The sequence below is a fragment of the Nelumbo lutea genome, chromosome 6 (assembly GCF_056320005.1).
Source record: "Nelumbo lutea isolate HS-2025 chromosome 6, American lotus-T2T, whole genome shotgun sequence".
Lineage (NCBI taxonomy): Eukaryota > Viridiplantae > Streptophyta > Magnoliopsida > Proteales > Nelumbonaceae > Nelumbo > Nelumbo lutea.
In genome coordinates, this window is record NC_142689.1 from 8874068 (window position 1) to 8899857 (window position 25790).

At 35.0% G+C, this 25790-nt stretch overlaps 2 protein-coding genes, 2 long non-coding RNA genes and 1 pseudogene across 7 annotated transcripts; 3 read left to right on the top strand and 2 right to left on the bottom strand.

Moving 5' to 3' along the window:
* Positions 1-370: 370 nt before the first annotated feature.
* On the bottom strand, positions 371-5558 carry LOC148847187 (pheophorbide a oxygenase, chloroplastic-like). 2 transcript variants are annotated; one of them, XM_088950740.1, is made up of 8 exons: positions 5254-5507; positions 4828-5165; positions 4497-4732; positions 4189-4315; positions 3374-3510; positions 2028-2187; positions 1014-1292; positions 371-930 (listed from the first exon to the last, which is right to left on the bottom strand). In XM_088950740.1, the coding sequence occupies exons 2-8, from the start codon at positions 5008-5010 to the stop codon at positions 676-678; spliced, it is 1377 nt and encodes a 458-aa protein (XP_088806866.1). In that variant the 5' UTR covers positions 5011-5165; positions 5254-5507; the 3' UTR covers positions 371-675. The 2 variants fall into 2 exon arrangements, with proteins under 2 accessions (XP_088806866.1, XP_088806865.1); XM_088950739.1 differs by having other exon boundaries at positions 4828-5558.
* A 5988-nt stretch (positions 5559-11546) lies between these two features.
* LOC148847188 (cyclin-dependent kinases regulatory subunit 1) lies at positions 11547-12684 on the top strand. 3 transcript variants are annotated; one of them, XM_088950741.1, is made up of 4 exons: positions 11547-11674; positions 11906-11981; positions 12084-12144; positions 12274-12684. In XM_088950741.1, exons 2-4 carry the CDS (start codon positions 11929-11931, stop codon positions 12424-12426), a joined length of 267 nt encoding a protein of 88 aa, XP_088806867.1. In that variant the 5' UTR covers positions 11547-11674; positions 11906-11928; the 3' UTR covers positions 12427-12684. The 3 variants fall into 3 exon arrangements, with proteins under 3 accessions (XP_088806867.1, XP_088806868.1, XP_088806869.1); XM_088950742.1 differs by having other exon boundaries at positions 11593-11674; positions 11845-11981; XM_088950743.1 differs by lacking the exon at positions 11547-11674 and having other exon boundaries at positions 11802-11981.
* A 2202-nt stretch (positions 12685-14886) lies between these two features.
* LOC148847189 (9-cis-epoxycarotenoid dioxygenase NCED1, chloroplastic-like) lies at positions 14887-16129 on the top strand (annotated as a pseudogene).
* A 3299-nt stretch (positions 16130-19428) lies between these two features.
* LOC148847190 (uncharacterized) lies at positions 19429-22893 on the bottom strand. The gene is made up of 2 exons (XR_016100962.1): positions 22756-22893; positions 19429-22199 (listed from the first exon to the last, which is right to left on the bottom strand). It is a non-coding gene; the product is annotated as an uncharacterized LOC148847190 (long non-coding RNA).
* LOC148847191 (uncharacterized) lies at positions 19604-20707 on the top strand. The gene is made up of 2 exons (XR_016100961.1): positions 19604-20071; positions 20193-20707. It is a non-coding gene; the product is annotated as an uncharacterized LOC148847191 (long non-coding RNA).
* Positions 22894-25790: the final 2897 nt, after the last annotated feature.

Consider the following 25790-nt stretch of genomic DNA (forward strand, 5'->3'; position numbering starts at 1 on the left):
ATTCTCATCAAATGGTTTTCTGACAGTAGATTTGTTTAGGCTAGTGTTTAAGAGAAAATCAGAAATTGAGAAAGGAATAGACAAAAAGGAAAATGGCTTTACCTTTTTTTTTTTTTTTGTCATTTTAAAAATTTCATTTCACACCTCTTGAATTGCAAAGAGGGCATTTTGGTAATTTAGCGCCTTCCATGACTTAACAATCAGGGGTTTTCGTAGAAACATAAAAGTTCAAGGGCTCTTTGTGGCAAATGAAAGTATGGGGAGGTATTTGTCACTGAAACAAATCATTCTTTTAAATCTAAAAATAAATAAAAATTCTGCATGGATAATCTTATCCAAAATAGAGAGATGATGCTTTGCCTCCTCAGTATTGCTCTTAAAAAATACTATTCCATTGTAAAAGAATCATTGAAACAAAAAATAAAACAAAACATAAGCCTAATCCTGTTCTCTTTATTCTTTTGTTACCCCTAAAAATAATAATAATAAACCCATCCAAATACAAGCAAATCAATAAAGCTCTACCCAATTTCCTGTATACAATCCCTAGTTCTGGCCTGAAGGAAAACTACAAATACATGTCAAGTATTCAAGTATTGAGTACAGCGGGTGTTGATGCCTTCTGAGGTCTTCTTTTCCTTGTTTTTTATAATCTTTTGTTGGATGTTTCAGAAGTTAATCAATGTCTGCATGAACATAATCAACAAATACGAAATTTTTCTGGAGCTCAAACAGAGCATAAGCTAAACCAGCATTCAGAATTGCAAGCCCGCCTAAAACAATACGTAACTGCATCTCTGAAGGGATTCCTGCTGTAGCACAGAAAATGACAGAGACACCAATCAGCAGTTTCTGTAATATCTGGAGTGCAGCATATGCACCTTTACATGATGAGCACTTAAGAGTGTGTTGCTCAAACCTATCCAACATCTGCAAGACCTTAAAATATCAGAAGTTCCATTAAAAAAAACAAACAAAATTTGTCTAAACAAATTTATGTAAAGTTCCTGCACCTGACGTTTGGATAAGATGGTGGATGGTAAGGGTTGTTGGTTGCTGGGGCCAAACCACTCAGGTTCACTATTGCCATGCTTCCTCAACCAATTCCGAAATGCCAAAACAAAACGATCTGCTTGTGTGGGTGTGAATGTAAGTTTTCCATATTGCTTATTAACATCCAAAGAATCCTCTATGGATTTTGAGAGAAAAATCTTCTCTTGTCCCTGAAGTACGATCATATCACCATCATATACCTTGTTTGATGTCCAGTGCTCATACCATCTAGGGACCACCTGCAATGTACTTGATTTTTCAGCTAGCTTTATAAGACAAGTTACAAGCAGAAACTGTTCTAGTGGTAGGAATGGGGGAGCAGATGGCTGACAAAAATGGAAAATGGTATATGCTAATAGGAACAGAAGAAGCAATGCATGATCCCTTTATGCCTACCTTATCAAAACCATCGGGACAGCCCTCCAAGAATGAACTAATGTTGCACGACCTTTAATGTTAGAAACTCAATGTTTCTACAGCAAGCACAGAGAATGCAGTGGCCTTGAATAACATTTCCAAAGTAAAATTCCTTCTCAATAGGTCGGGTTGAGCTGGGTTAGCAGTTATATTAAGGGGCATAGCTTGGGATGGGCTTCCAACTAATAACCTTAAAAAATTTCTAAACATTATATATAATGTTTTATATTACACATAATATATAATTATAATATATTATACTTAATAAATTATAAGATATTATATTATATGTTATGTATCATATCATAATACTTATGCAATGCACATAAATGTGTATATGAATATATAATAACGTATAATATAGATACAAATTATGGACTGGACCTAAATTTTTAGGCCCAGGACAGGCCTGGACACAAAACCTGGGCCCAAAGCCTGGAAATTTGTGGGCTGCACCACGCCAGGGCAGAAATGATCACCCCCATTCATAATCCATGCAAAATGGAAGCTAGATAAATATGATGACACAAATTAGAGTAACAGGATCCAACCCTTACCTGCCACCAGGCTGGCCCTGGCATTGTGAACTGGAAGAAGTTTCGGGCACTACAAACAATTGAACGAGTCTTCCCAGGTGCCATCGGTATATTGAATGAGCATATCCATATTTTCCATTTCTGATCACCAAATATTGGGAGTTTTGTGTCTATCTCTATCCTGAGGAAAAAATTATATAGACAAATTCTAAATTTCAACTTCAATTAATAAAAGTATAAAGATATAAATTTTTGCAAAAGAACTGTATCGTCATAATTTGTACAGTGATCCAGGGTGAAATCCATCACATGTTTTACAATATCACATGATATGTATCATATAGTCACATATAAAGAATTCCCAAGAACATGAGAAACCACTATAGAACCTCACAAGCTATTAAAACCAACTAGTACATGCTCCTTTGAAAATGTAGATGCCAAAGCATTTAAAATGTCAATGGATGGGTTTGTCCATAAGTTAATAGATGATGGCTGGACTCATCATCAAGAATACATGAAAATTAGCATATATGGAACTTAACAAACTCTCTAGATTGGACCTATCCACAAGTTTCTTTCCTTTTATCAGCTAATCATATTTGGTGTATAGTCTTGATTTGTTTCCTAAACTTCAAGTTTTTGTTACTTGGAGCATTAGAAAGTTCAGATGCATCAGTTGGCTTGAACACAAATCTTAGTGATACATGCCAGAGATGAGGATACATCAAAAGTGCAATAGAGATTAGAGACTTGCAGAAATGGGGTTAATTGGATGTTGAACCCTTGAATCCAACCCACTACCACTCCCTAATCATTAGTTTGAGATTATGAAACTTTTTACTTCTAAATATTCTGGTATGATATGTTGTCATAGGTCTGATGCATATTGGACAGCAATCCCTTATCCAATTGCCTGATACATTTTCTTTGCTAGTTATCTCATAGATCTGGGAACCATAGCAACCTACTTTTCAGTTCATTTCTGCAGGAGAAGGGACAGACTTTCTAAAAATGCTTAACAACCCTTTCTTTGCTTTCTTACTATCTTGGACCTATATCTGTCTTAACTGAACCACACTTAACATATTCCTCTTAAATCATCAAGAAACTTCCTCTTCTAGATCTATCCTCTTGAACCTAGTCATGCCTTCTATTATCCCAGACCCAATGACTTTCTCTTTACCTGTTTTCAACCAGTTGGTATCCTCTTCCTAAACTCTAATTAGATTTATCCCCTCTTACTTGCAACTAATCTGTTGTTTTCATACCTTATATATAACACTATAATTGTTTTCCATGGGAGAAAAAGAGAGTTCAATACCTTATATTTAAACATGCCAAATCAAGTGATAGTGATAACTCACTTGTTCATAGCATAACAAGGTGCAACAAATTTAGCAGTGATCCGAGGGTTCCCATCGTTTGATCCACCAAAGCCCCAAACACCACTAGACTCCAACTTAAATGTCAAAGGCTTGGCTCTGTCCCTCCTCCCTGTAACCTGTTGAGTAATTCCAGTTAATAAGAAAACCTGAAAAACAGGTCTTGCCAAGCATATTCATTAATGAAAGCTACTCCATTCCTTTCTCCCAGTAGAAAGAGGGAAGAGGGCAGGGGGGGACAACAATTTGGTATTTTTTCCAACACGATAAGATTAGATCCTCATAAGAAAATATTAAATTGCTGACATATACCTGCAGCAAAATACTCCCTATGCATTTCCCAGAGCAAAGTATAAATTAGTTAAAACCATGATAATGGCCTAGTGCATAAGATTTAACAATGGTTATAGTTTACAAAAGAACCACAATATATATAGATATAGATGAACCGTAAACATAATTGTGTTTTTGTATATATGCACAAAAGAACCTAGCAAAAAAAAAATCAAACTTATGACTTTTTAATCAATAACAAGTTTGTTTACATATATGGAGAAGGTATATAAGAATTAAGGAAATTGAACCCTTTATAGAATTAAGAGTTGTTGACAATAACCATATTATAATATAACAATGCCACGCAAACCAACAATTCAGTCAGTTGAAAAGCACAAACAAATTTGAGTCTAGCATCAATCAAGCTATATATATTTACTAAACTGTCATCCAAACCATACAACTATAATGATCATTAACCAAAAAAAGTATAGAAAATATAAATTAAACCAAGTATTCACCTTGTGATGAGCAAAATCAATGTGGGAAGGATCAGAGACATTCTCCATAAGGGTATCATAGCCATAGAACAGGTCTCTTTGTATCGTCACAGTTGAAAATGAAGGATCATCAAAGTCATCAGGCAGCCTAACCACATTTCGTAACAAGTTAACAACTATAATTATCACATAATCATTCAGAAAGAAAAAAATAATAATAATAATTATATCAATATATAATTAACTTATGAAAACATTAATTAAATCGTATGTTGCTTACGAATCCAATGAACAAATAAAAAACTAGATCAGAGAATCAATGAATTTACATTGGGGGCTTGGTAGCAGCAGCTCTCTCCCATCCATTCTCGTCCGGCCAAACAAAGAGCAGACCCTGAGAAACAAGGGTGGGGAGTCTGGTAGAACACGCTCTGGGAGACAGAACAGCACGCGCCTCAGGACCCTCTGGTAAAGCCTGAGGGATCCGAGTACAAGATCCACAGCGATCAAAAGACCATCCGTGGTATGAACACTGCAAATTACCATCTTCATCGATCCGTCCTTCCTACTCGAAAACACAACTGCCCTCAATTACCATCATCGAAAACCCTGAAATTCAAACTACAAAGTATAAAGCTGAAGAGAAATGAAAAATGGTACAGAGAGGGGAGCGAGTCGGTGAGGGCATTTGTCGTCGAAGGCAATCCACTCGCCGGTGGCTCTGTCTTTCCAGAGAACGATCTCTCGGCCGAGGAGTTGGAACGGAGTTGGTAATCGAGGGTCGAGGTCTTCGATGAGAGAGACAGGGTACCAGTTGTCCCTCCATGAGAACTTGGAGGACATGCTCTCTTCCTGCTCCTCCCAATCCACCACCTCCTCCTCTTCGCCTTCTGTGACTGGAGATGTTAGCGGAGCAGCAACACAGAGTGGAGGACAAGGACTTCTTCTTGCTCTTCCTCTATTACTGCTGAAGTTGGTTGCTAAAACTATTTTAACAGCTTTGAATGGAAAACGATTAATGCTATTAGTGGGAGAATGAGAAGCAGCGAATTTGGGCAATAGAGAGTTATGGGGGCTTGGGTTTACAGATGCTACTGCTACTGCTGCTGCTGGTGCCAAAGTGGGCGTTGAAGTGAAGAGAAGTAACGCCATATTTTGATCTCTGTGTCTGTGCAGAGTTCGTTTTCTCGAGTTTAATTGATTGATTAATACGTAGAGAACGATGATGAACAGAGATGACAAAAAATGCAAGAAGATATTTTACAAGAAAATAAATTATTATTATCGAAATTACAAACGCAGTTGACTGTTAATTGTTGAAAGGAGCGGAACGCGAGCTCCATGGGAGGAGCGAAAATTAAATGGTTTATTTGATCATCCAGGAAAACCACAAAAATTATGGATTTTTTTTTTACTTTTTTTTCTTTATTTCGGGGATTTAAATGGGCACGTGTCGAAGACTCGGAGGAAGGAGAAGGGAAATGGGCACTTTCGTGCAATTAAGCTGCAACTCGGGGCGGGTTGGTCCGAACCCAACCCGAAAAAAAGTCAGGTCGGGTTGATGTTCGGGTTAGAGTTAGGTTACGGTTGAAATTCATGAATCCGACTTTACTTTGGGTTGGGTTAGGATTAATCCTTTAGCCAATTCAATCCAATTCGAACCCAACTTTATAATACATTTCCTATATAAATATATGTTGCATGTAATATATAACATACATTGATTTGTTTAGATGCATGATATTTTTATAACTCCCACCATATAGTATCATGTATTTCTTTTAAGATGATCACTTCACTTAATCCTAATCAGAAAGACTAAAACCTTAATAACATTATTTTATGTTTTTTTTGAAAATTTTATTCTTCATCTCCACTATGTTGTTTGTCGCCCAAGAAAGATCTATCGTATGTCATAATTCATAATAAACTATAGTCATTTCTAACCCTTGTTTTTTTTCTGAATTTTGTACAAAAAGAACAAAAAAAAATACTAATGAAACATAGGATTAATGTATGTAGTGAAAATTGAGTTAGATCTAAAATCGAAAAATTCTATGAGATTTTAAGGGATGGGAAGAAGGTTGGGTTGGATTGAGTTAGGATTGAAGGAATTTAGTTAGGTTAGGATTGGGTTGGTCGGTTTGAGTTAGGGTTAGGGTTGGGGTTTAAAACTTAGGATTAGATTAGGTTGGCCTCAACCCAACCTAACCTGGCCGGACTTGCAGACCTACGTGCAATCAAAAAAATTGGATAAACACCAAACTGATTCAGACTTGTAAGCATTTGTTTGATATACAAAAGTGTAACGATTAAGAGAAGAAAAATGTTTTAATTTTTTTATTTTTTTTGACATTTTTATATTGTGACAAGACTCGAGAGGGCATTACTATATCCATTCGATGGATACAAAACTTATGTTATTTGAATGTCGATGTTAAAGCTGCATTTGTTGGTACGTATTTATGGGCGTTTATTTGCAATGTAAATAAGTATTGGTGTAAAACTCCATTCTCCATTCGTATTTGTTAGCTTCGATAGAATGTAATTTTACATAGTAAATCAATTTAAAATTCTATTCACCGCATAGTTTTATATTGATAATGAATGTAAATATAATATTGATAAAATCAATGTAATATTTACATTGATAATCACAGTTTTCAAACTACAATGGTTCACAAATTTTAAAATGATTAGTGTTGAACTCCATGTGGTATTTTTACACCACAAACAGATACATGATTCCTTTATTCCATCAATCCAACAAGAGAGAAACCACCGTACAGCCTTTTACATCAATTTGAAACAAACAATAAGATAACAAAATGGGTTTACAACTATGAACCATTTTGCATTTATGAACGGAAGAGAAGGTATTTATATAGAATACATATTTGCGTTCGTATCATAAACAAATACAAAGATAGCCTAGGCTCAGTTTGAAAGGGGTACAAATACAAATAGGTGGAGTGCAAAATCTTGTATTGTATTGTATATTATTACATTTATACTCTGCATACTAGTCAGGACCCATGCAATGCACATGCTTATCAGCAAAATTGAACATGGAGCTCTACAATATTTCCAATTAAATGGTGTCTATCTAAGTTCAATTCAAGTATTATTTTTTGGGGTTAAGTCTAGTTTATCCAATCACAATCTAAGTTGCGCTTTAGTGTGAGTGACCAATTTACTATTCTCTAGATAAATTTGTTTTTTTTTTTTGTATTTTAATGTTAAATTTTATTTTTTTAATATTTTTTTCATTAAATTTTATTGGTTTTATTAAACATTAATGTTAAATGCATTGAAGTTACCAATGCATTTGCACTTTTTTCATTAAATTTTTAATGTTTAGTAAAGGGTAAAGTGCAAAGTGCAAATGTTAAATTCTCTAGATAACTTCAATGCATTTGAGGGGAAAAAAGTGCAAATACCTCCTTTCCCTTGGCTCCTCGTAACAAATGCATTGAAGTTACCAAAATACCTATATCATTGTTAATACATTATCATACATAATTTAAAGTTTCAACTTTACCCTTTACTAATTTATTTTGATAGACAACTTTCAAAGAATAATTCTCATTACTCTTCTTAAACAAATGTAAAAGGGATAAAGTGAAATAAAATTAATGCATTACATCAACAGTTTTTATTTAGAATGCTGACCAAAGGAAGGTATTTGCACCTTTTTTTCAAACCAATAGGAGAGGTTTTTGTTAGGGTCAAAAACATTGGGAGTTTCATAGAATTCATAGAAAACTCAAGTAAGTTTTTATAATTTTCCTTATTTTTAAATGGAATATAAATTGATTTTGAAATATTAATTTTTTAATTTAGTAAAATTTGAATTTATTTAAGTATATTAATTTCTCATTAAATTTAAATTCCATATGAAATTTAATTACTATATAAATGTTTATCTTTTAGTGGAACTTGAGTTGGTTTTCAATTAATAAAATTTAATTATAAAACTAATAATTGTTATATAATTTTGTATTAGTTTTATATTAATTTTAAGTTGATATTCATTTTTTATTTATTTTATTCCTTTTATTAATTAAATTAATGTATTATATTAATAAAAAATATTGTTATCAGTAAAAAAATGAATAATTATTTTTTATTTCAATAATATACTAAATTATTTTTATTATGATTAATTATTTTTTATTATTTTCAAATGGAATATAGATGGATTATAATTTTAAATTGAAGTAGATTATTTAGCACAATAATATATCATTGAATATCTCAATTTCAATATAATTAATCTTTACTAATAATTACAATTTAATGCAAATTATATATATTTATATGTAATAGTTAAATTGAAATGGATACATATAGATAAAGTTAAGGGAGATTGTCTAAAACTCACCATGACTTTTCAGCATTTCTCTTAAACTCACCATAACTTTTCACAATGTCTAAAATTCACCATGTCAATAACTTGACATTAAAAAGACTAACAGGTGTTAATATATAACCATTTTATCCTTCATAGAAAAATATAAAATATATACATATATATTTTAATATTTTAACTAAAAAAATGAAAAAAAGAAAAAAGTTCAAAAACTATTTTCAAATATAAAATACATAAAAGACAAAAATTACAAAAATACAAAAATTCTATAAATTGCAAAAAAAATAAAAAAAAAGTATTTTTAAATTACAGAAATTATAGAAATTGAAAAACAAAATAAAAAATAAAATTTATAGAAAAATCACCAATAATTATAGAAAAACACAGAAATTGCAAATAAATAACGAAAAATACAGGAAATTTTATAGATTATAGAAAATAGAAACATGTAAAAAACAGAAATTATAAAAAAAATGGAAACGAAAAAAGACAAAAAACTCAAAAAAAATATAAATATTGGATAAAAACATAAATTGCAAATGTACATAAAATAGAAAAATTATATAGAAAAAGTAATAAATTGTAGAAAACAAGAAAATGACAAATTTGTTCAAAAAAATTCAATTACAAAATACATAAAGTGACAAAATTTTAAAAGTTTATATATATATATATCAACTAAAAAGGCAAAAAATTCAAAAAAATATGCTCATTTATATATATAATATAGAAAAAAATTGCAGACAAACTAATAAAATGAAAAATTTTTAGCAGAATCAAACAAAAATTAAACATTGCATCCAAGGAATACTGCAAAAAAATTTCAAAAATTATTTCAACAATCAATAAAAATTTATAAAAAATATTTTTTGCATAAATTTACAGCAAGCCCAGACCAATCTTCCTTTAGGCATGGCTTGTCAGAAGGGAGGCTAGCTCGATGCAAATAAGACAACCCATGTGCACCACTAGAGGCCCATCCATTGTCGGCCCATGGGTGCGAATGGGTGATGGGCCCAACCCTGTAATTGACCCTTTTTTCCCCAAGGCGCGGGTTAATTGTATATAGTTTTAGGTAAATTACAAATAGCCATCCTTGCTTAGGGTGTAGTAATACTTAGCCTCCCAAACTTTGTTTTGCAATTATGAACATTCCTTCCAAACTTTTGGCTTCGCGATAAGTAAAGACTCAGTTCAAAAGGAATTGAGTATATATTTGTATTTGTACTCTTTTCATGAGTCAAAAATATCAAAATGATGAAAATAATAAACATTCTAAATTACAAATAGTTATCATGACGTTGATGAATAAATCATTTTCAAAGCACTGTTAATATCAACTTTGATTGAAGATAGTTGAGAGAGATATGTGAGGTAGGCTCAGCTTGGAAAGAGTACTGATACAAATATGTGGGTGTAAATGTTGTATTTTGTATTATTTTATATGTATTTATACTGTATATAGTTATATTTTTTCTGTTTGGAAAGAATGCAAATGCAAATACAAATACATACAGTCTTCATTTGTATTTGTGCCAGGCATACTTGTATTACACTCTTCCCAAGCACAGCATTAGGATTTTAGAAAAAGGCTGCATTTAAATGCAGTGTAAATACTAGATTGGAGGAGTTTTTCACTCATTGACAATGTTTTAAAAAATGACATGGAACTGGAACCGTTCAGACCATCGGTTTTTGGGTCGACGGTTTGACTATCTGGTTCAAATCAATGACCCATTTTGACAAATAAATTAAAAATAATTAAAAATAAAAAAAGTAGTCAAAACCATTGAATGGGTCGACGGTTTGACTGCCTGGGTCAATGGGTTGTTTACTTTTTCAACGATTTTTTGCCAAAACCAGGTTTGGGGTAAAACAGAATTGGTTGCCTAGACAGTTTCTGAGTTGAACGGTCCAACCGTCTAGGTCAATGGCGGTTCGAAAACCTTGCTCATTGGTTTAAAAATGTGGTGCTTATCGATGTAAATATTTTCATCATTCTTATGAGAGTGAATTTTCCCTAGATTACGATGTAAAGCTTGACCTGCAAGGAGTTTTACATCAATTTTCTATGGTAATTTAGGTTGCGCTTGGAAACGATGCAAATGGAGTGTAAATTCTGGTTCAGGGTCAATTTGCACTTTGGTTACTTTTGCCTATGTTTGACAACATTAAATTTATGCATTGACAAATGACAGATCAATGCATATTTACATTGATAATAAAGTACATCAATAAAAAATAAATAAATTTGCATTCAAGTTGGCTTTTGATAAAAAAAAAAAAAAAACATATGTTTTATTGAAAATCATGTTTGCATCCATTACACTAAAAGTCTGTTTGGTAAAAAGATAAATTTGTTAGTGAAAAATTAACTCAGTTTTACAATTTATATGAACTATTTTACACTCTACATATTTACCTTCACACTTATTTGCATCTTTTTCAAATGCAGCCTTAGGTTTCATAAAACGGCTATAAAATTGGACCAAAGTGTAAAATTCATCCAGTATTTGTACCGCAAACAAACACAGCTCAATTTAAAAAGACAAAATGCTCTAAAATAAGGATAATAGTGTTGTGAAAATGTTTAAGCTTAATATTTCACCAAATTAACTGATGAAATGTTAACTAGGGCCAATGCACTGAAATCCAAAAATTTAGGGTTTTTTTTCTAGAACAAAAGTTCGAGGGGTAAATAATTAATTATAGGGCGGGTTTATGTAATTTACCCTATAAATAATTAATTATGATAAAACCTGAAGTCCAGACGGGTCAAGTTGTTCTACCTTGATATTGTTTTGCAAACCACATGAGAGAGAAATTAAGCATAAACATTAACCGTTGATTTGAACAAGATCATCATCCGGCAATCATGGTCGTAGTCAAAAATCAAAATGAGGGAAATTTAAATTTTGAAAATCAAAACGGATCGGAAAAGGTTTCAATGATTTTGATGAGATTGATCCAAAGATTGACACGTGGATTAGCATTTTCATCATTTGTTGGATTGGAAAAAATAAAAAGGGAAAATAAATAAATCACACTCTTTCAAGCCTCCACCGAATACGCAATAACTCGACGACAACGACAGCGCGACTGAGTGCTTCTCTTTCTCGGTCGCCCCTTCATCAGGTAACCACTGTTTTCGTTCTTGTTCTTATCCTCTCTGTTCCTTTCTTTATCTCTGAAGAATCGATCATTCGATTGATCAATCTATAATCTACTCGATTCAATCTTCAGGGATAAACGCATTTCGTTTTCTGTTCTTTTTATTCATTTCCTTTTTTTTTTTTTTTTTGTAGATTGTATAGTCTAAAATCGAACAATTGTTTTTCTCTTTCTTCTGGTTTTCTTTTCCGTAAGACAATCAAGCCAAGGAAATAGAAATGGGTCAGATCCAGTATTCTGAGAAATACTTCGATGATACTTATGAATACAGGTATCGAAATCGGAAATCCCTTCTTTTCTCTCTTTCTGCTTGAGTTATGGCTACACATCGGAAGAAGCCCTCTTGAGAATCTTGTCTTCTGAATCTTTGCAGGCACGTCGTTCTTCCTCCTGAAGTGGCCAAACTGCTCCCAAAGAATCGTCTTCTCTCTGAAGTAAGTGGAAGTGAACGAACGTCGATTCAAATTTCATTAGGGCTTTTTCTGGTTCTGTTTGATTTCAAGAAGAAATGCTTTGAAGGGCCAAAAATGTAAGGAATTAATGATGATTTTATATGTTTTCAGAACGAATGGAGAGCGATTGGGGTTCAGCAAAGCCGAGGGTGGGTGCACTACGCCATCCATCGCCCCGAGCCACACATCATGCTTTTCAGGAGGCCACTCAACTACCAACAGCAGCAGGAGAATCAGGCCCAACAGCAAATGCTCGCCAAGTGAAAAATTAGCCCCTAAGAGCCGAGGGAAGAAATAAACGACACTTTTCTTCTTGAAAAGAATTGAAATATTAGGGTTTCTCAACTAGGGAAATGGGAGATATGGAAATGATTTAGTGGTTGTTGGTAGTTTAAAACTCCTCAGTCCATGGTGGATTTATTTTCTTGTTTTTTTTTTTATTCTTCCCAAACTTGGGTTGATGAAGATAACTCTTTGATGTGTAATCTGTGTCTTCGTAATTGACATACTAGGGTTGCTGTATTCGCTTTTCTTTGATCTGGGTTTTCTTCAATAACGGATTGATTGGTACGTGAGACTGTCGGGTTAGGTTTCCTTTTTCTTGTATCTGGATCATAAGATTAGGGTTTGCTGTTTTTCGCCCTCTTTAGTAATTCAGAAAAGTTTGAAATTTGAAATTTTTTTCGGAAAAGTACGGATAGGCACTGTAGACCTATTAACATTCAAAATGTCAAATACCCCACTCTACATACCAATGCGGCTGGTGAATTGTCATCAATTGCGAACTAGCACCTTTACTTTGCGCCCAAAAATTTTGACCCGAGGCTCAACCGTCATCTCTCAAACTTTTTCCCATAACAGACTCTCCGTGTATATGGTTCCCCTGCTTGTCTTGTCGGTGATCGACGGGTTGTCTGCTTTTCCATTAAAAAGAGTGGAGTTTGTTTACCAGGGTCCGACTATGATTTGGAAAACCATATTATGTCTAAAACCTGTAACTCTGCCACGTATATAGTAGTTATTGGGTTTATTTAAGTAACCGGTAATTAGTTTTTTATATGTTAATTAAAATTTAAAAGAGTCTTTAACATATCCGTTAACTATAGATCGAGGGAATCAGATTTAGGACTCATTAAACAATTTGTTAGAGTTCTATTTCGTGACAAAACCATCGTAGTTGAGACAACTAATAAGGTGATGTCAAGCCTTAGATCCTTGCAAATAATATGGATGTATTTCTCCTGCAAATAAGGTAATGCCAAGCCTTAGATCCTTGAGACACTGGAGAAGTTCTCTTGCAAATAATATGGATGTATTTCTCCCCTATCTAGTTCCTTTTTCAGGTACAATGCATTCAGATCGTCACCTAATGACGTTTTAGGAGAACCAGGCATCAGGATCTTCCTCCCAATCAAACGAATGTTATTCTATCAGAAAAATCCCATTAATCAGCAAACTCAGACTTGCAATGCAACCACTGAAGATAAAGAGATCCAATATGCTTGGAACTTGAAATGAAGACCCAAATCACGCAAGAATGAAAGAATGATGAACATATGAAAGAATGAAAGACAAACCCATCAAGGTAAAAGATCTGCAAGAGCAAAATTAAGAAAAGAAAGGAAGAGAGACAATGCTTAATTGCTTACCATCGGATTTGACTGGGTGAGAGAGAAAGAGGATGAGGATCACTTGAAGTAGCACAAGGGTGACGAGGTGACACCGAAGAGAAACCATTGTTGTCAACGATGATTCAACAGGGATGGTGAGCTGAAGATATCAAGGAGAATGATGGTCAGTGCTTTTTCGTAAGTTAACGTTTTTCTTAAAATGAATTTCTTTTTTCAAATGTGATTTTAATTGTTGTTTTTGAAATTGGTTACTTGCCATAACCCATATCCACGTAAACAGAAAGTTGAAAGTTGATTGGACCATCTCATCCGATATGATATGGAAAGTTACTTTTTTCATATATTTTAGGGTAAATCCCTTAAACCTCAGAAAAAGGTCTTAACAAGGTTCGACACGTATCGGCCGATACGTATTATTCCGAGACCCCTCCAATATGCCCCTACAGTGGGTGTATCGGAGGTCTAATCGATTTAGGGGGGTAGAGGAGACCTAAACCGGCCCCCTGAATAAGTTGTGAAAAAAATTAAAAAAAAAACAATAAAAATATGTATCAAGCATATCGATATTTTAAACCTTGGGTCTTAAACTTCTCCTAAACTTTGGGTATAAAGTACTTATAAGCTTCTTCTTAGAAATCTAACAATTGTTAGTATTGTTGTTTGATCACTGAAATACCTTTCAATCTTTAATAATAAGGGATAAATAGAATACACTCCACTTTCTGAAATCACAGCCCCTCTTATTTTTTTATTCACGGTTAGGATTCATTCCAGCTGTAACGTGGAACTAAGATTTAAGGGTGGACTGAACAGTAAAAACCCTTAATAAAAATAAAATACCTTTAATCTTTTTTCACCCAAAAATTCATTTGTTTATATCGTTAAAAATGAAATAAAATATATTTATTCGTACTAATAATTAATGGGAGAAGTTGAAATTAAGAAAAATCTACCAAGTTGATAGGAAGAATTAGTATGAATATAACAATTAAACAGGCACTATATCCATCGAGTAGATTATAGTAAGAATTAGTATGAATATAACAAAAGCCATCCGCACGTAAAATTGTTTTTTTCGTGAAAAAATAACAGGATGGGTCCTCCCTATGAAGAAACTGAAACCTTGGATCTGTCCAAAAGGAGTCGTGGTCCACTTGTCTTGTTCTCTGATTGCATTCAAGGCGTCTACGTTCGTAACGACGCCAATCCCCTGTTCGAGCCCGTCGTCGGTCACCATTTCTTCGATGGTGATGGCATGGTTTACGCTGTTAGCACCCACGAAGGCTCAGCTAGCTACGTTTGCCGCTTCACTGAGACACAACGTTTCATTCAGGAACAAGCCCTTGGTCGCCCCATCTTTTCGAAGGCCATTGGTGAGCTTCACAGCCACTCTGGTATTGCTCGGCTCCTCTTCTATGCTAGAGTACTTTTTGGGATTGTCGATCACACCCAAGTTTAATCGTCGTCTTCTTGCCATGTTCGAAGACGATCTCCCTTACCAAGTTCGTATCACTCCCTCCGGTGACCTTGAGACAGTCGGCCGTTATGACCTCCAGGGTCAGCTCCAGTCTGCCATGATTGCTCACCCCAAGCTCGACCCAGTCTCGGGCAAACGATTTCGTTCAGAAGCCATACCTTAAGTACTACAGCTTCTCCCTAGATGGCCAGAAGTCATCTGACATTGAGATTCCTGTTACTGAGCCCATCATGATGCACGACTTCGCAATCACCGACAGGTTTGTGGTGATACTCGATCAGCAGGTGGTGTTCAAGCTCCAGGAGATGATTCGAGATGGCTCTCCGGTCGTCTACGACAAGAACAAGATTTCTTTTTTTGGAATCTTGGACAATAACGCCGTCGACGCTTCAGGGATCAGATGGATCGAAGCGCCTGATTGCTTTTGCTTCCACCTCTAGAACGCTTGGGAGGAACTCAAGACCGACGAGGTCGTTGTCATCGATTCCTATATGACCCTGCCAAACTCAATATTCAACGAATGTGAAGAGGGTCTAAAGAGCGTTCTCTTAGAGATTCGTCTCAATCTAAGGATCGGTAAGTCCACCCGTCGATCTATCATCTCCAACTCCCAACAATTGAACTTGGAAGCCGGATTGGTGCCGCCAAACACATCATCATGAGCAAAACACGACGACCCAAGTTCTTCCCTGATTTAAAATATTGCGCCATCAAAACCATGCATAGAGCCACTCTCTCCCCCTTTTCTCTTTGGTTGTCGCCACAGTTTGACCTTACTTGCATTCGCTGATAAAAGTTTTATATTTCTTTCAACAAAAAAATAAAAATATACAAATATTCAAGCCGTGCTCAGCACGGGTAACTCCGCTAGTTTACAGAGTAACATATGGGGTTTGTAATTCTCTTAAGGGTTGGTCAAACTTGATGGGAGGCTTGAAGGCCCTTTTCAGGGTAGGTTTAAGGGATTTCTAAAATTTCATTTCACCTTATTCATTGACAATGAAGGGGAGGTTTTAGACGAATCTGGAGCACTTGCCAACATAAAATGTTCCAACTCCCCGAATCCGGTGCATCATGAGTCAGTCTCACGGAATCTCTAATTATTTGGTTGGACAGATTTAGAATTTTATTTTTCCTCTTTTATTCTTAGGTATGTTTGGTTTGAAGAAAAAAGTAGGAAAAAAAAGAAAAAGGTAAAGAAATTTATATAAACTCTGTATCCTAAATGCCAATCCTAAATCTTAAAGTAAACATTAAAATGTGTTTGGTTGTATAGCTATAAAGCAGGTTGGAGCCAAATATTTTCTGCCAAAGTTTTTTTTTGGATGGGTAAACTAACTATCAAAGCTAGGTTTCTTTTTGGTAACTTGTGAATGGAATACTTTTTTCTTAATTGTTTATGGGGAAACGAGAACAGTGGTAGCCCTCCCTCAAGGCCCCTATTTTCTAGGTTTTGGTTGTGTAATAAATTAAAAAAACAAAAAGAATAGAAAACGCCATCGACCTGCCGGGGGCATTCCCAAAATTGAACTCGGGACCTCTGGCACCCTAAGCGAGAATCATACCACTAGACCAAATGCCCATCTTGATGATTATTAATGCTAATTATCATACATATCGAACTTTCCTCTGGAAGGCAAACTTTCAAACAAAGCGGTGCAGAGGACTCCTGATTCCTGAAGGCAATTTCATCGTTTGGGCTGTTTTATTGGATGTAAACATAAAACCAAGGAAAAGAAAATGTTTTCTATGTTTAATTGAACTTGGAAAATTTTGCCTATAAAAATAAAACCCTATTCAGAAAATCAACTGCTAAAGTTTATAAGTAATTGCCGAAACCATTTTACGGTGTCCAAATTAATAAAAAAATCATAAAATAGCAAATAATTAATTTTCCATATTTAAGAAAAACTGGTCTACGTTTTAGCTTAAATTTTATGTCTGCCCAACAAGCTACATTGTTTCCGGATTTGAGAATTAGGTGGTGATCTGGAGGCATGATTGCACCGTGTATAATGAAAAATCAGTGAGACATTGCCCAATTTCTTTGTGCTCAAAATACACTCACTTCCCAGAGTAATGGAACATGGAAACCAAATCCTGAAAAATAATATTTTCAGATCTCATGAAATAAGGTCTACTTGCCAAAGTTCAAATCAACAGATTTGTCAGAGTTTAGCCACCAACGTAGCTGAGAAGTGCAGAACTAACAATGGATTTGATATTGAGCCTCTTTTGGTTTATAGAATTGAATGTATTTATAGTGTAGGGACCCATTCCAGTAGGATGCAAGGATGGAGAACTCTCTTGATTCTAGGAATATGACCTCATTGTATCCACAGAAGAGTCTAATCTATGGTCATGGAATTGGTGGTTGCCAGATTCGAGATGGTCCTTAATATTGTAGGGCATTTTACACACTCCACAGACCACAAAAGGCCTGTGGCTAGCTCCTCATTGTTGTAACAATCTGGACCTAGCCGGCTAAGTGGCGAGCTCCTTCCAGCTTGATGGTTTTCACGATGGCTGTTCATCAGGCCGTGGAACCAATGATAAATTCATAGGCCCACTATAAAAGGTGCGAGCCACATATATTTAAATACTGGCGTACAACTTGCTGAACAGCCATGGTGTTCAGCCAAACCTTGCTTTCACCGAGCAATTCAAAAAGCAAAATGTTTGATGGTTTTCACATTTGAAAGAGATTACATCATCAGAAATTGGTTACCGAAACAATCCTCTTTCTTAAACAAGCCACAAACTGCACTATCCTAGTTTCACTGATACACTTTATAATGACTCCTACATCTTTCATCTTTGTAGAGGCTCGTTATTTCTGGCAACCTGTTCTTTCACTGTATCAAGTTGAAAATCTGCAGTTCATAGCAAATGCTTTTATTTCTCGAGGCCACAACTATGCTACCAAACAATGTTTTTAATCCACCGTTAACCCAGTTGGTCAAACCGTTTAAACAAGTCAAGATTTCAGGTCCAGTTCAAGTAAAATCCGGATAAATGGCAAAAACCGTCTGAACCAAACAGTTGGACTGTTGATTCACTCAACCCAGTGATAGGGTCACGGGTTGCACTAATCATGTATGCAAATTTCGAGAGACCATAACTTTTCGAGATCTATTCGCCCCAAGGTACAGTAGAGCCTTGCCCCGCTATTTTACAAAAAAAAAAAAAGAAACTCCTTTTTTAGCCTCAAATCACAGTTTTTAATATTTTTATAAATAAAATGTTAAAAACTGAATTACAAAAATAAATTAAATATAAAATAATACATATATCATATCTAAAATATAATTATACATTATTCATTGATAAAATATGTATATATATACACACTGACATGGCATGGTCTGAACTGTTCGACCTAACTGATCAAACCGGTGACTTACAACTCGAAGGCAAAAACAGCTCGATGACCCCCAACCCGAAGGCAAAAACAGCTTAGCCTGGTAGTTTTTTAAAACACTGCTATCAAGAAATAAATATGCATGCATACATGTATGCCTTGTGCACCGTAGAAAACAATTTATAATAGCTCAAGTACAAAGAATATGAAGCTTCATGTACTTTGTTGAGCAATTTTCCAACTTGGAGTACTTTTTGAGACACTTCATGTACTTTGATTAATGACATTTTTTTCTTTAAATGACAATGGTTGGTTCTCAGCTATCTAAAAACCTGAAATAAATCCATGCATTTGAACCCAGAGGCAGCCTAACAGAGGGCTGACCACTTAAACTTACAATAACTCATAATGTGTAAAATAAAATATTAACCGGATAAGTAATTGGTAGATGTATGACAGTCATTGTTGTTCATATTACTTGAATATTCTACTATTACAATTACAATCTCTCTGTATCCAGTAAACCAATGATGTAACACTCAGAATCAAACCCTTCCCCAGCTTAAACTTCAGAACCAAAGAACTCCATGTTCTTGTTTCAATCTTGTTTGGGTGTTATTTTAAAGAATATCTATTTCATTGGCTTTAGAAATTACCATGACCAAATATTAGCAATGAGAGTTGTATTTAAATGAAGCACTAAAAACCATAAATAGAATGTAAAAATTAGGTCTCAAAATGTGTTGAAGTTTATTCAGATACGAGTCTCAGAATAATGGAAAATGTGCAGAATCATATGAAGAAATTAAACCCATAATTGCCATTAAAAAATCACTTGCTTGAATCCAGTTTACTCACTCTATGCAAGAAAGAAAACCTAAAAAAATTGTAACAACTAATTGAACATGTCTGCAGAACTAAAAGAAGAGTATCTTTTTAAAGCATATACAGATATATTGTACCAAAAAACCTGCCCAACTCCACTGGCTTATGCCTCAGGCGGAGAAGAGAGAATGGCCATCAAAATCAGCCTGATGTGAACATGAATCAACTTAAACCGCTTAGCAAGAACCTCAGTTTCAGCAATCTGTTGCAACCGCCATTCTTCGTTGAAATGCCTCAGAAGTGGCTCGTCCAAATACCGAAACCCCTCTTTCGTGATTGCCCTTCCGGGGCATCAAATACGTGAGTTTCTCCAAATTTACAGAAGAAACGGTTTCTCCATTTTCAGCTGGCCTGACGACCGTCTGCATATTTACAGAAGAAGTGGCTTCCCCGTTTTCAGCCGGTCTATCGTCCGCCGAGTTGTTTTCTCCATTTTTGGTGGACTCATCATTCACGTCCGTGTCTCCATTTTCAATTGGCCCATCGTCCGCGGAGGTTTCTCCATTTTCAGTCGACTCATCATCCATCCCTGTTTCTCCATTTTCAGTCGGCCAGGTATGGTTTCGGGGCTTTTGATTCTCCTCTTGATTTCCGGATATCGGTTTTTCCTTCTTTCTGTTTAGGGTTTTAGACCTTGCCCAAAGAGTAACAACATTTGGTGGCTCCTTCTCGACAGAACCGTCCGAATGCGTCTTCTCCTTCGCCAGTTCCTCGTCCCAGATCTTGTGACAGAGCTCGAAAAGGTCCCGGTCGTGAGAAGTCTTCATGAACGATTTGTTCTCCACTTGCTTACTGTACTTCTATCGCAACTTACGGAGCTTAGCGAGCAGTTGAATCTGGCTGACTTCATTACTGAGGGAGTTCTTAATGCGATCGAAGAGCTTCGCAGCGGAGGCTGCCGTAGTCTCGGAGGTTTTAACCGCTTTGGTGATGTCATGGAAGTCAGTCAGGATATGGATCTCGTCTTCCTCCGAGAAAAGTCGCGTGAAAGGGCTTTTCTTGGCATCAGAGGTTGGTTTTTCCGGCGATTTGTCGTGTGTCTTGTGGCGCTTATCGCCGGAATCCTTACCAGAAGAATCTTTTTTCCTCTTGGAAAAGGGTTTAAAGGGCGTCGGTGGCTCGACGAGTGTCATAATTAGCCATTAGATAAGGGTTTAAGGGCCTCCTCGGTGTGCATCAACAATTTAGCTTGAGCGTTGGACAAGGATACAAGGGTTGCAGATTTATATGCTGAGTTTCGAATCGAATGAAGACTTTTATTATCTTTCAAGCCAAACACAGCCTTCTCAGCTTGGGGACAGAAAGATGGAAAATACTATTTTATCTCAAATCTTCTTTAAATTTTTAAAATAAAGTATTTGAATAAACTTACAACATTTAAATAACACCTTGTTATAGTCTTATTTGATAAGATCACTTTGTCAGTATTCTCCTCATGGCAAATTTTTTCTATTTGCAAAGGCATTCCAATTGATAGAGATGTCTACCGAAACCATATACAACCTAAAACCCACATGAAATCATCTCCACGTTTAAAGACTTTTGAAGAGGTGAATAGGGACGATCATCTCCCACCTAAAAACTAGATTTTGTGTTTTTGTTGTAAAGTGGGTGTTGAGTTTTATTTTAAAATAAAAAAAAAAAGACAAATTTGACCACAAAAGACTAATATTGGGTTTAAAAAAATTCTATATGTTACAATTACATGGTGTCACATGTGTACTAACAGCCACTAGCAATAAAGGAGAATTTAGTCAATTGTAAAAAGAAAAACATAGAGATAATTTAAGACAATTTCTAAACAATGGAGATAAAGCTAATCAATTTCATAAAACTTAGGGATATTTTAAAAAAATTATCCTATTTTTAAAGCTTTTGCATTGCACTCTTCCCAAACTGACCTAAGTTAGAGATAAACACTTAATCCTTCAAAAATTTAGATGTTGCAAATTTTTTGATAAATAAAGATATATTTAGTTACACAATAAGAGGTTAAAAAAAAAAAAACTAGGGGAGTACTCCACAAAAAAGATCAGAAAGCACCTGAGCCAACGCATGAACAATCTGATTTCTAGATCTACTAATAAAACAAGTTATGAACTAGAAAACAATTCAAAGAGCAAATCAGATCCACCCAAAGCATAGATTCCAAGGAAAGCTTAACAAAACGAGAGTTTAAATGGTTAACAATATTTTGAGAATCTGACAGAATGACGACTGAATGTGATTGCTGATCCTCGGCAAAAGATAATGCAGAAAATATAGAATTTTGGAAAGAATATAAATACAAATATGTATTTATATATAAAATGATTTCTGCGTGAACCTACCAATAAAAATATTATGCATTACCATTTCAAAAGTCTACGGGTGTATTTCGAAACTTTGATAACTTAACAAGTATGAAGAAGCCAGGTTAAACCATCCACAAAAAGACCAAAAATATATATAAAATGATTTCTTAAATGGATTTTATTCAAACTCCCTCCCGTTTCTTTCTCTCCTTCAAGCCCTAACACAGAGAAACATCCCATTGGTCACTCACCACCCACTGGCATTCGTGAACATGGGAGCCACCAGCTGTGGAAAGAATTCCGGCGGTAAGAATTCATCTTCTTCTCTTCTTCTTCTTCTTTAGTATAACTAACCAAAAGACAAAACACAAAAGGATGTGATCTCTGCCCTGCATGAGGGGAAATATACAAGGCAAGGAAAATGGTCAATTTTGGTGTTACAACTACATATTTAAATAGAGTTGTAAAATCAACCACAAAAAATGAGAACTAGGAAAATGGGATGTTTCTCTAAGTTCCAACTACCCATAGTGCCTAAGACTGAAACCACTACTAGAGGTTGAATCACCTGCCTCTGCAGAGGCAATAGTAGTAGATGCCGTCAAAGTTGAAATAGCGACAGAGAAGCTAGCTGAGGCTGACCCACCTGCCAGCAGATCCTCCACCTGAGGCTGTAAAGCCCGATGAAACAATGATTCCATCACCAGATGAACTAGCCCTAGTTGTAGAACCTATAGGACCACCGCGAAAAAATACCCCTAAGCCTATAAAACCACCGAAATCTAACCAACCAGAAGCAAGTAAAAATCCAGTCGATCCATCATCACAACCAACACGAGTTGACTTTGAAACTTATTTGCAGAAATTGTGATGCAGAAACTTATTACGGAGGTTGAAAGAAGAATATTGGAAGAAGAGGAAGTTCGCAAGTGAGAGTGAGACTACCTTTATTTTTTCTTACCGTCGGACTTCGTGCTGGCCGATGGATTTCACCTTATTAGGGCTCGAAGGAGAGGAGGAAACAAAAGGGAGTTGAAATGATCAAATGAAATCCCCTAAAAGAAGTTATTCCTTTTATGTCCGGTTCGAGCTTCTAATGGATGAAATCCTGTTAACTTTAGGATTAATTTGAATTGCTGATGTATAACATTTTTATTGGTGGGTTCACGCATCCAGTGCACCCACGGGTGCACAAAGAACGCAGACTCGATCAAAATGGCTACGTGACCCAGAGTATTAGGTATCATAATCTTTTTGTTTTGGGGTTTTTTTTTCCCTTATTGGGTCAGTGGGTGGGTACTGGTTGTGATTATAGTTTTTAAGATTGGACCAGACCAGATGAACGGACCTGAAAACAGGGAAATGGTCACCCATTTCACCCCAAAATTGCTTTTTTTGACCAAAAACCATTAATTTGATCAACAAATTGCTGACACAAGCAGTTGATTTATTAACTTGGTTTTTGGTCATTATTTATTTATTTATTTATTATGTCATAACAGGCCATCTATTTAGATCATACAGTCGATCATTCAACCCAGAAACTGGGCCCATAATGGTTCCTTGTCCCATCCGATTTTAAAAACCTTGGTTGTAACGAAAGAGATTCCCATTATGAATTAGTCATCTTAACTAAACTATCAAGCCTTAGGCCCAAAGCTAACCTAATAATCCCCCCATTCACAATTTGACATAACTGATTAAAGGCTACACCAAACTGTTCAGAATCAAGGAGCCATCAGATTCACGAAAGACTCAAGCAATGGAGTAACCCCATAAACGCCATCCTACAAAAAAAAAATCGTTATATATTTTCATTACAAATTACATTATGTATATGTTTGAGATCATGCTGCAGATACAAAAAACGGTGCTGTTGATGTGTGGGTTGGAAGCATCTTTTTCTGAGAAAATGATATCTTATTTTTTTGTTTGCAAACGTTGTTATCAGGTAAGATGTTTCCTGGAGCAACATCAACGTTTTCTGTTTGATACCAATGCTCCAGGGTATATTTTCAGCACTGGTACTTATCATCTAGTGCCACATCATGTCCCTGTTGGCAGCAACGAGCTGCAACTCAGAAAACATCAAATTTGACATTGCTCCAAGCCATGCCTTCCTGATTTTCAAAGTATAATTTGGAGCACTGTTTTTATAAAAAAATGGTTCCAAATAAACAAGCATTTCCTAAAACATCGTTTTTTTTTATGTGACACTGATATATCGCCGTTTTATGGAGCAACGGCATCGATGCCAAACAGACATCAGTATTCAGTCGCAGAACAAAGACTTCCTCTTCATACTCTTCTTCTCTTCTTTCCCACTAATAACACGAAAATTTCTGTCAGTCAGAACTTTGCTGGAAATGCTGATGTTCCTAACTTTGGAGGACTTGCTGGAAATGCTGGACGCGCAAATTCCTGAGAAAATTCTTCCCATGCGGTCCCTCTTTCAGCTACATGCCAAATCAAATCACATCCCTTCTGGGGGATTCTTCCTTCACAGCCTCTCCTTTCTCCTCCCTTCACAACCTCCGCAAAACGTTCGCTTCTTCAACAGTAACCTTTTATGTCTCAAAATGGTGAATGAACAAAGTGTTGTCGTACAAGTATAGGGACTCGAGCCATGGAGGGTGAAATTGACGATAAGGGTAATATTGGATTTTTAAAAACTATACATTTGATGTGTGTCACATGTAAATGGATTGTGATGGAATACTATCAGACACTACTACTAACAACTGGGGAGGATTTAGTTAATTGTTAAAAGATTTAAGAATACTTTAACACCATATATAAACAATAAGGGTATAACTAGTCAATTTTTTAAGCCTAAGAAATTTTTCCATATTTAATTTATGTTTTTAATTCAGTTATTATTTTTTTATTTGTAAAAAACTATTAAAATTTGCAATTTGAAGTTAAAAAGGGGTATTTTCTCAAAATTAGTGAAATAAAGGGCCTATGGCCTCTAGAAATTTATATATACATTTAGTATACAACCTATGGTTCACTCATCGGATCGAATGGTGGATCAACAATTCAATCACCCCAATTGGACGATTATTTTACCAATTTATAAATTTTAATAAAACTATTGGACCTAAAATTTTAACAAGGTGACAGTTCAAACGGTTCAACTGATCGAATCAATAATGGATTGAAAACACTACTCAGTAGCCTTAGGACCTTTTTCTTATACAAGGGGAACAAAGAATTAACAAAGACGAGGGAAAGCACTTCCCTCTACATCAGGTAGAGTTGAATGATTAAGATCACAATCTCTCCACCCTGATGCTCAAATCCTTGTGGAGTATCCTTCATTTCTTATCATCCATTCAGCCAATTGATTCCCTTCCTTATAAATATGCTTGCATCTCCACGTTGATTTTGATGGGTTTTCCTAAGCTTCAATGGTGGTCTTTTAAGTCCACCTTGCTTTCGTCCTAGGCTCATATCGAAGAAGAATCCGGGAGCTAAGGACATTGTGCATGATTAACTCATATATGACTTGTGAAACAGATAAAGAGAAGATCTACTGGTTAAAGTTTATGGGTTCTAGCAGGGATTTAAATATCGATACAATACATCCGATATGGGGTGTATTATATCGGTATATGGGATACATTATGAATAGAAATTTATCCCACCAAATAATAATATAAAAACACATATTTATATTTAACAATTCTAACTATTCTAAACAATAATATTCAAAATTAGTATTTTATAAATTAATAGAACAAACAATCTACCAAGTCCATGTTTATATGGAAAGATGATTTTTAATATCAATAAAATTATACTAACAAAATATTAATAATAAAATAATTATTTTAATATTTAAATTGCACATGATATGCATTTTAATTTTTATATATTTTTACAAATTATTAATTAATATTTTAATTTAATTACATTAATAAGTAATAAGAACATATTTATTATTTATAAACTAAAAATATTATTTACAAAATATT

What these genes read in the sequence shown, in the direction of transcription:
- LOC148847187 (XM_088950739.1), bottom strand. Translation starts at nt 5,319, where the DNA reads ATGGCGTTACTTCTCTTCACTTCAACGCCCACTTTGGCACCAGCAGCA. An exon ending in GCTGCTACCAAGCCCCCAAT is followed by an intron (nt 4,316 to 4,496) that starts GTAAATTCATTG and finishes AAATGTGGTTAG; the next exon opens with GCTGCCTGATGACTTTGATG. An exon ending in CAGGGCCAGCCTGGTGGCAG is followed by an intron (nt 1,293 to 2,027) that starts GTAAGGGTTGGA and finishes AGTACATTGCAG; the next exon opens with GTGGTCCCTAGATGGTATGA.
- LOC148847188 (XM_088950741.1), top strand. Translation starts at nt 11,929, where the DNA reads ATGGGTCAGATCCAGTATTCTGAGAAATACTTCGATGATACTTATGAA. An exon ending in GATGATACTTATGAATACAG is followed by an intron (nt 11,982 to 12,083) that starts GTATCGAAATCG and finishes GAATCTTTGCAG; the next exon opens with GCACGTCGTTCTTCCTCCTG. An exon ending in AGAATCGTCTTCTCTCTGAA is followed by an intron (nt 12,145 to 12,273) that starts GTAAGTGGAAGT and finishes ATATGTTTTCAG; the next exon opens with AACGAATGGAGAGCGATTGG.